This window comes from Manduca sexta, unplaced genomic scaffold, assembly GCF_014839805.1.
Source record: "Manduca sexta isolate Smith_Timp_Sample1 unplaced genomic scaffold, JHU_Msex_v1.0 HiC_scaffold_3559, whole genome shotgun sequence".
In the NCBI taxonomy this organism is placed as follows: Eukaryota; Metazoa; Arthropoda; class Insecta; order Lepidoptera; family Sphingidae; genus Manduca; species Manduca sexta.
In genome coordinates this window covers 2,931-13,035 of record NW_023594640.1, presented here as the reverse complement: position 1 = coordinate 13,035, position 10,105 = coordinate 2,931, and the positions used below count along the sequence as shown (strand labels likewise).

At 62.7% G+C, this 10,105-nt stretch overlaps 1 protein-coding gene across 1 annotated transcript; it reads left to right on the top strand.

The window, feature by feature from the left end:
* Positions 1-7,262: 7,262 nt before the first annotated feature.
* On the top strand, positions 7,263-8,650 carry LOC119193047 (GATA type zinc finger protein asd-4-like; the record flags this gene model as incomplete). Its single annotated transcript, XM_037446744.1, has 1 exon — positions 7,263-8,650. A coding segment is annotated over exon 1 (1,388 nt), but the record flags the coding sequence as incomplete, so codon positions are not given.
* Between the last annotated feature and the right edge of the window lie 1,455 nt (positions 8,651-10,105).

Genomic DNA, 10,105 nt, shown 5'->3' with positions numbered 1-10,105 from the left:
CGGTCGTCGCCTTGCGGCGGCCGCCGTCTAGTTACGCCGTCGGACAGTGTCGTCGTCGACCAGTCTCTCCGTCACTTGTGGCGTTGGCGAGTAGGCCCGCTGACGATATTTTCCGTCGTCGACCAGGACAACGTCGCAGGGGCCCATCTCGGGCAGCTCCCGGTTCCGTCCCGGGTGTCGGCGGGCTCGGTGTGCGCTCTCACCCCCGCCCCCGAGCAGGCAGTGGGGATTTTCCCCATTGTCACCGTCATAGATCGTAACCCGGTATGGAGGTCTGTGGATATGTCTCGCGCTCCTGCCGGACCGAGGGTCTTGGCTTAACCGCCCGGACCGCGAGGAAGAAAAACTCTTACAAAAAAATCACCCCCGAATCTCAAGCGGCGGCGCACCGCGAGGGGATGCATGGCCGATGGGTAGTTCGGTCCCGAGTGCGACCCCGCCAGAGTACCGGCCGACACTCTGTGCGGGTTACGCTAGGTTTACCCAGGCACAGGGGGGCACTGCCTGGGCGGACCACTCCCTTCCCCCCACACCTCGTGGGGAACAATTACGGAATCACTTAATCTAAAACAAAACCCAATAATTTTATTGACGAAGTTGCTCTCTCCGGTTTCGTCTGGAGAGGCGGTGGTCGAAGGGTGCAAGCCCAACGACGAAGATGTTGCGAAGGAGATAGCGGGCGCGATGCCCATGGAGGTGGCAGCCGAATTCGCGCGGCCTTTGAGCCTGGACACGGACTCGAGCGAGAGTGGCTCTACTGTGAGGAGCAAAAAGCTCTGGAGGAGGAACTCGCACACAAGAAACAGCTTTTCGCAGCTGAGTCTCACAAGCGACACCGACGAACCGGCGCCGAAGACGCAGGCGATCGACGGCAGAATGAGAGGACGCCCGCCCTCAGTGGGCAAGTACGTCGGCCTCAAGAAAGCCCAGCTCGAGCGGGATAAACTCCAGCGCGAGGAGGCGAAGAAGAAGGCCGACAAGGAGCTGGAGGACCGGCTCCATTTCGTCAAGTCGCCGATCCCTCCACAGTATCAGACACCGAAGAAGAGGACCGACCCGTGCTGAGGGAAGACCTAAGGCAGTGCATCCAAGTAGTTCGCACAACAGTGAGGAAGTCAGGCAACCTCAAAGGTACTTCCCAGAAGGCACTTAACTGGGTCACAAACAAAATTGCCAAGTACGTTGACCAGCCTGAGTCCGCTGCAATCGCTCTTCTTGAGAGCGAGGTTAAGAAGTGGCAGGAGAACTGTGCCCGGCTCGAGGCAAACATGAAGTTCATACAGGAGGAGAACACAGCTCTCAAACGACGCCTGGAAGAGCTGGAAGCGGCCGCCAAAGGGCCGTCAACAGAGGAAATGCTGGCGATGGTCGAAGCGAGGGTCCAAGCCCGAATGGAATCGATCCTAATGGGCCCAGCGCAAACGACCGCCGCTGGCACACGAGAGAAAGGCCACCTGGGGATGTTCAACTCCCAGTGGAGGGATGGCTTTGTTGGTGGAACCCGACCGCCGAGAAGGAGAAGGCAAAGGGAGGGGAAAAAGACAGCCCAGCCTGCTCCGGCCCCGCTCCTGCTCCCACTATCCCCTGCTCCCATTGCTGGCCTTCCAGCGCTCCGCCGCAAGCCGTAGCGGGCTCCCTCTACAGCGGCGGCGTCGACACCTGCAACGGCACCAGCAACCGCGAGAAGACGAGAAAAGAGCGCCGCGCCTGCAAAGAAGCCGGCACCAGGCTCCAAGCCGAAGAAGGGCGGAAGAAAAGAGCCGGCAGGTCAACCCGCGCCGGAGCCCCGTCCGCTGCCGCCGGCCCCTGCCTCAATGGAGACGCCATGGGTCGAGGTGGCCAGAAGGAAAAAGAAGGGGAAGTCGACAACAGCGCCAACAACAACCAACGCGCAGCCGCCAAAACCTTCGCGCCGGAAGGAACTTAAATTGCGACCACCACGATCTGCGGCCGTGGTAATTTCGTTGACTCCGGCTGCGGTGGCAAAGGGTCTGACGTACAAGGGCGTACTCACGGACGCTCAGAACCGCGTGGACCTCACCGGACTGGATATTTCGAGGCTAAAACCGAAGTTTACGGCCACGGGCGCCCCCATGTATGAGGTGCCCGGGGCCAATTCGGAGGAGAGGGCCGACTCCTTCGCCGCGAGGCTGAGGGAGTGCTTCGGTGGGTCGGAGGATATCAAGATCTCCCGGCCCACGAAGACTGCAGAGCTGCGGCTGACGGAGTTGGATTATACGGCCACTCCGGAGTCAGTCGCAGCGGCCCTCTCCAGAGCCGGTGAGTGTCCCACTGACGCAATCAAGGTGGGGCAAATTCGTCCCGATCGTTCCGGCGTCGGGACCGCCTGGGTTCGTTTGCCCATAAAGGCGGCCCAAAAGGTGAAGGGGGCGGGCCGAATATTAATCGGCTGGACCGCGGCTCGAGTGACTGTCCTCGAGTCGCGGCCCCTGCGGTGCTTCCGGTGCCTGGAGAGCGGGCACGTTAGGGAGCGCTGCGACTGCGCGGTGGACCGCAGCGAATTGTGTTATCGCTGCGGTCAAGCGGGCCACAAAGCCCGTGAGTGCAAGGCCCCGGCGAACTGCGCAGTCTGCGCTGCCGCCGGCAGGCCCGCCAGGCACCGGCTCGGGGAAGGCTTGTTCTGCCCCTCCCGACGCAACCGGCGCCGCCCCCAAGGAAGGAATGCCGCCGCGGCTGAGGTTCTGTCCCAGCCGCAGGCGGCGGGCCCACCGCAACCAGTGGCCGAGATGGACGTGGAGGAGATCGCCCATCAGTAATGGACCTAGTTTTCCTCCAGGCGAACATCAACCACTGCGCCCGCGCCCAGGACCTGTTGTCCCAAAGCCTGGCGCAGTGGTCGGTGCAAGTGGCCGTGGTCGCCGAACCGTATTTTGTCCCTCCCCGCGATAACTGGGTAGGGGACATCGACGGGTCGGTGGCCATCATCACCCAGGGTGCTGTTGGCTCCCCCGCCCTTCGCAAAAGTCGAGAAGGGCCAGGGATGCGTCGCGGCTCTGTTGGGGACTTGTGGATTGTAGGAGTTTATTTCTCCCCAACAGACCTCTGGCCGAGTTCGAATCTTTTCTCTCGTTCGGTTGGGGGCCCTGGTTGAGCAGGGCCAACCTCACCCGGCGATCGTCGCCGGCGACTTCAACGCGAAGTCCGCGGTTTGGGGTTCGCCGGCGACTGACGCTCGCGGTGAGGTCCTGGAGGAATGGGCGATTTCCGTCGGCCTGGTCGTCCTGAACAGGGGGTCGGTGGACACGTGCGTGCGGCACAACGGCGGGTCTATTGTGGATTTGTCGTTTGGAAGCCCCGCCGTCGCACGTCGTGTCCAGGGCTGGAGAGTCCTCGTGGGCGTGGAGACGCTGTCGGACCACCGTTATATAAGGTTCGATGTCTCCGCGCCCCCGAGTATCCGGCCCAATACCGTTGGTGGACCGAGTGCCCCTCGACAGGACGGCCCGCGGTGGGCTCTGAGACGCCTCGACAAGGAGGCCCTAGAGTTGGCCGCTCTGGCAGTCTGTGGCTCCCCGAGCCGGAGGGTCCGGTTCGGGTAGAGCAGGAGGCGGAGTGGTTCGGGGTGGCAATGTCGGATGTCTGCGACGCCGCCATGCCCCGGCGCTCCGTCGTCCTCCGCGGCGGGAGGTGTACTGGTGGTCGGCGGAGTTAGCGCAGTTGCGCGCGTCATGCGTGGCTGCGCGCCGTCGATGCGCCAGACATCGCCGCCGCCGAATCCGAGGAAGAGACCACGAAGACCAGGAGCGGCAGCTCTACGGCCTCTACAAGGAGGCGAAGAGAGCGCTGCGGGTGGCCATTCATAGGGCCAAGGTCGCGGCACGTAGGGAGTTTTTGGAGACTCGACGCGGACCCGTGGGGCGCCCATACAAGCTAGTTATGAACAAGCTTCGTTCGGCGGCGCCCCACTGTCGGAGAGTCTCAGGCCAGATCTGTTGGCCAACGTTGTCGCGGCCTTGTTCCCGGCCACCGAGGGAGACCATTCTCTCCGACCGATGGCGCCACCGGAAGTGGCGCCATCGTCGTCGGAACTTTCGGCAAGGGATATTCCAGAGGTTTCGCCCGCGGAAATGCGGGCGGCAGTGTTTCGACTGCGGGCAAAACACCGCCCCGGGGCTCGGACGGCATCCCCGGGAAAGCCTGGGTGTTAGCCCTCGAGTACCTGGGGCCGCGGCTCCGCAGTCTATTCTCCGCTTCGTATGGTGCAGGGCGTCTTCCCGGCGCGTTGGAAAGTCGGGAAGCTCGTCCTGCTTAAGAAAGAGGGGAGACCCGCAGAGTCGCCGTCGGCCTACCGGCCCATCGTGCTGCTCGACGAGGTCGCCAAACTGTTTGAGCGGAGTCTACCCGCGCGCCTCGTCGAGCATTCGAGAGGGTCGGTCCGAATTTGGCCGACAAACAGTTTGGTTTTAGGAGTGGACGCTCAACTGTCCACGCGATTCTGCGGGTCAAGTCGCAGGCGGAGGCAGCAGTGGCCAGGGGGAAGGTCGTCATCGCGGTTTCTCTCGACATCTCCAATGCATTCAACTCGCTCCCCTGGCCATGCATCAACGAAGCACTGCGGTACCATGTGGTGCCGCCCTATCTCAGGCGTCTGGTGCACGCGTACCTTCTGACAGGTACGTGGTGTATCCGGGCGCCGACGGGTGGCACCGAAGAGCGATGTCGTGCGGTGTTCCACAGGGGTCGGTTCTAGGCCCTCTTGTGGAACATCGGGTACGACTGGGTGCTCCGTGGTGCCAATCTCTGGGGCGTCGACGTGACGTGTTATGCGGATGACACGTTGGTCACGGCGACGTCTAAGACCTTCCAGGGCGCCGCGATCCTGGCGGCGGTGGGCACCGGTCATGTAGTGAGCCGCATTCGGCGTTTAGGTTTGAAGGTGGCCCTCGAGAAGACCGAGGCCATCTGCTTTCACGGGCTCGGCGGGGCCACCGGCCGGTGCCCACATCGTAGTGGAGGGGGTGCGGATTCCCATCGGCAACACCATGAAGTATTTAGGTTTGATATTGGATAGCCGGTGGGAGTTCAGCGCCCATTTTCAAAAGTTAAGGACAAAGTTGACCAGGGCGGCGGGCGCTCTTTCCAGCCTGCTGCCCAACCTGGAAGGTCCAAGTATCCCTTGTCGAAGGTTATACCACGGGGTCGTGCGGTCCATAGCACTATACGGCAGCCCGGTCTGGGCTGACGCCCTGGGGGAGCGTTCTGCCGCTCTCCTGCGGGGCCCGCAGCGGGTCATTGCGCAGCGGGCCATACGGGCGTATCGCACGGTCTCGTTCGAGGCGGTTAGTCTTTTGGCCGGATTCCTGCTCCTGGGGATCTGGACGCCAAGGCTCTCTCCGATACATTCCATTGGAGGGAGGAGGCGTCCAGGAATGGGCAGCGTCCGGCCCTGAAGGAGGTGGAGGCCAAGAGGGCTTCCTTACGGCGAGCCGCCGTGGAGGAGTGGCGTCTCAGGCTGGAGGCCCCGTCAGCGGGGCTTCGGGCCGTCGCGGCAGTGCGTCCTGTCTTTGCACAGTGGCTGGACAGGCGCCACGGCGCGGCAACCTTTAGATTGACACAGGTGCTCACCGGGCATGGGTGCTTCGGGGAGTACCTGTGTCAGATAGCAGGGACGGAGATAAGCGCCGTGTGTCACCATTGTGACAACTGCCTGCGGGATACGGCCCAACATACGTTGGAGTCGTGCCCAGCCTGGGACGATGAGCGCAGCGCTCTCGTGTCAGTCGTCGGAGGAGACCTCTCGCTGCCGGCTGTGGTCGCGTCCATGGTCGACAGCCGGGAGGCCTGGCGTGCGGTGGCCCACTTCTGCGAGGTGGTTCTCTCGCAGAAGGAGAGTGCCGAGAGGGATCGGGAACGGGCCGATCCCTCCCGCCGTCAGAGGAGACGTAGGAGGCGCCGGGTGGACGACTGACCGGCGTCTCCCGCCCTGTGGAATGGGGGCGTTTGGAGAATACCACCACGGTAAACCCCTGCCTGTCGTAAGAGGCGACTAATAGGGGCCACGAAGGGGTCGTCGGCGGGCAGCAGGGGCTGTCCGTCCTAGTGCGCGCGCACTTTTCAGTGCGTGCAGTGCGTTCATCGCACGCTTTCGGTTGACCCCGGATGGGCGGCAGTGTGGTGTTGACCTCACGCTGCCGCTGACGCTGAGAGCGTCCTTCGGTGCGCGGGGCTTAGGAGCCCCCCCCACATTTAGAGAGACGGGCCGCAGCAGGTGGTACCGCGCAGGGGCGGCCGCGGACGAAACTCGGACCTGCTGTCTCGAGGTAGCCCGCAGTCGTCCCTATGCGCCGAAGAGGGTCAACGCGGAGTTTTAGTTGGTAGGTCGTTGCGTAGGGACTAGTTGTTCGGGGTTAGGGACTCGGCCCGACCGCCGCCCGTGGGTTCCGGGCCGCTCAATTGTCGGGTCGTAAGGCAACGGCTACCCCAACATAACCGCTCAGTCGCCCCCCGCGAAGACCGGGCGGTAGTAATAAGCGCACTTTCTCCGCGAAAACAAAGAAAAAGCGTTAGGTTAGGTTAGGTTAGGTTAGGTTAGGTTAGGTTGGGGTGCTAGGTCAGGAAACCTCCTCGTGGTGCACCCTGGGCAACGGCGCGTCGATCAGACCGATCAGGCTGATCTGCGCGCTGGCTAATATCCTGACAACTGAGGTGGTTGGCGGTCGTCGCTTCTTGCGGCGGCCGTCGTGTTGCAGTTGACGAGATTGGCCCATCTTGGGCGGCCCCCGGTTCTGTCCGGAGGTGTCGACGGGCTCGGTGTGCGCTCATCCCGCCCCGAGCAGGCAGTGGGGGGGACTCCCTCTCATTGTCGCCGTCGCAGATCGTAAATCCGGTGTGGAGGTCTTGTGGATATGTCTCGCGCTCCCGCTGGACCGAGGGTCTTGGCTTAACCGCCCGGACCGCGAGGAAGAAAACCTCTATAAAAATCACCCCGAATCCCAAGCGGCGGCGCACCGCGAGGGGATGCATGGCCGATGGGTAGTTCGGTCTCGAGTGCGACCCCCGCCAGAGTACCGGCCGACACTCTGTGCGGGTTACGCTAGGCTTACCCAGGTACAGGGGCACTGCCTGGGCGGACCACCCTTTCCCCACACTCGTGGGGAACAATTATGGAAACTTTTAAATAAAAACAAAAACCCCCAATAATTTTACTGACGAAGTTGCCTTCTCCGGTTTCGTCCGGAGAGGCGGTGGTCGAATGGTGCAAGCCCAACGACGATGACGTACCGAAGGAGATAACGGGCGCGATGCCCATGGAGGTGGCAGCCGAATTCGCGCGGCCTTTGAGCCTGGACACGGACTCGAGCGAGAGTGGCTCTACCGTGAGGAGCAAAAAGCTCTGGAGAAGGAAGTCGCAAACAAGAAGCAGCTTTTCGCAGCTCAGTCTGACCAGCGACACCGATGAACCGGCGCCGAAGTCGCAGGCGATCGACGGCAGAATGAGAGGACGCCCGCCCTCAGTGGGCAAGTACGTCGGCCTCAAGAAAGCCCAGTTGGAGCGTGACAGGCTTCAACGGGAAGCCGCGCGGAAAGACGCAGAGAAGGAGCTGGAGGACCAGCTGCAATTTATCAAGTCGCCGGTCCCCCCCAGAGTATCAGACACCGAAGAGGACCGTCCAATACTCAAGGAAGACCTCCGTAAGTATACCCAGGTTGTTCGCAATGTCGTGAGGAAGTCAGGCAACCTAAAAGGCACTTCCCAGAAAGCGCTTAACTGGGTCACGGACAAGATCGTGAAGTACGTGGAACAGCCTGAGTCCGCTGTCATCATGCGCCTGGAGGAGGAAGTAAAGAAGTGGCAAGAACACAGTGCCCGTCTTGAAGCCAATATGAAGGCCATGAAGGAAGAGAATGCCACCCTAAAACGACGCCTTGAAGACCTGGAGGCGTCCGCAAACAAGCAGTCGACAGAGGAGATGCTGGCGATGGTGGAAGCGAGGGTCCAAGCCAGGCTCGAGTCGGCCCTGATGGGGCCAGCCCAAAGGCCCACCCTCGCCCACGAAAGAAGGACCGCCTCTGGGGACACAGAACTCCCCGTGACGAGCGGATACGTAGGAGGGGCGCCGAACACTAAACCGGCCAAGAGCAAGGGGAAAAGGAAAGAGAAGGGAACAGCTCAACGCGCTCCCGCTCCCGCCCCCCTCCCTGCCCCAGTCGCTGGGCCCTCCAGCGCGCCGCCACAGCCCGTCGCAGGACCCTCCACGGCTCCGGCGAATACGTCGGCATCGACGGAAAAGAAGACCCAGGACCGAAGGAGAGAGATGCCCAAGCAAAAGCCCCAAAAGGGCAAGAAGAAAGGACCGCCTCCAGCCCAACCAGCTCCAGAGCCCCGTGTGCTGCCGCCAGCCCCGGCTAACGTAGATACGCCGTGGGTCGAGGTGGCCAGGAGAAAGAAAAAGGGGAAACCGGCAACAGCGACAACAAACAGCACGCAGCCGCCGAAACCGATGCGCCGGAAGGAGCCGAAACTGCGGCCGCCTCGTTCTGCGGCAGTGGTAATCTCGCTGACGCCGGCAGCAGTTGCGAAGGGCTTGACCTATAAGAGCGTCCTAATGGACGCTCAAAATAAGGTAGACCTCACCGGCCTGGAAATTGGAAGGATGAGGCCAAAGTTTGCGGCCACGGGTGCCCCAATGTATGAGGTGCCCGGGGCCAACTCAGAGGAGAGGGCCGACTCCCTCGCCGCGAGGCTGAGGGAGTGCTTCGGTGGGTCGGAGGATGAGGATATCCCGGCCCACCAAAACCGTCGAACTGCGACTGACAGAACTCGACTACACCGCTACACCCGAGTCAGTCGCAGCGGCCCTCTCCAAGGCCGGTGAGTGTGCCATTGAGGCCATAAAAGTTGGGCAAATTCGCCCTGATCGATCCGGCGTGGGGACAGCCTGGGTCAGGATGCCTATTAAGGCGGCGCAAAAAGTTAGGGGGGCGGCCCGCATCCTTATTGGCTGGACCGCGGCTCGGGTGACCGTCCTCGAGTCGCGGCCGATGCGGTGCTTCCGGTGCCTGGAGTCCGGGCACGTCCGGGGAGCGCTGCGACTGCGCGGTGGACCGCAGCGACCTTTGCTACCGCTGCGGTCAAGCGGGCCACAAGGTCCGCGAGTGCAAGGCCCAGCCGAACTGCGCAGTCTGCGCGGCCGCCGGTAAGCCCGCCGGGCACCGCTTAGGGGGGAAGGCGTGCAATGCCCCCTCCCGTCGCAACCGGCGCCGCCCCCAGCAAAGAAGAAGCACCGCCGCGGCTGAGGTTCTGTCCCAGCCGCAGGCGGCGAGCCCACCGCAACAATTAGTGGCCGAGATGGACGTGGAGGAGATCGCCCATCAATAATGGACCTAAGTTTCCTCCAGGCGAACATCAACCACTGCGCCCGCGCCCAGGACCTGTTGTCCCAAAGCCTGGCGCAGTGGTCGGTGCAAGTGGCCGTGGTCGCCGAACCGTATTTTGTCCCGCCCCGAGATAACTGGGTAGGGGACATCGACGGGTCGGTGGCCATCATCACCCAGGGTGCCGCAAAGTCGAGAAGGGCCAGGGATGTGTCGCGGCTCTGTTGGGGGACTTGTGGATAGTAGGAGTTTATTTCTCCCCCAACAGACCCCTTGCCGAGTTCGAATCCTTTCTCGTTCGGCTGGGGGCTCTGGTTGAGCAAGGCCAACCTCACCCGACGATCGTCGCCGGCGACTTCAACGCGAAATCCGCGGTCTGGGGTTCGCCGGCGACCGACGCTCGCGGTGAGGTCCTGGAGGAATGGGCGATTTCCGTCGGCCTGGCCGTCCTGAACAGGGGGTCGGTGGACACGTGCGTGCGGCACAACGGCGGGTCTATTGTGGATTTGTCGTTTGGAAGCCCCGCCGTCGCACGTCGTGTCCAGGGCTGGAGAGTCCTCGTGGGCGTGGAGACGCTGTCGGATCACCGTTATATAAGGTTCGATGTCTCCGCGCCCCCGAGTATCCGGCCCAATACCGTTGGTGGACCGAGTGCCCCTCGACAGGACGGCCCGCGGTGGGCGTTAAGGCGCCTCGACAAAGAGGCCCTAGAGCTGGCCGCTCTGGCAGTAACCGTGGCTCCCCGAGCCGGAGGGTCCGGTTCGGGTAG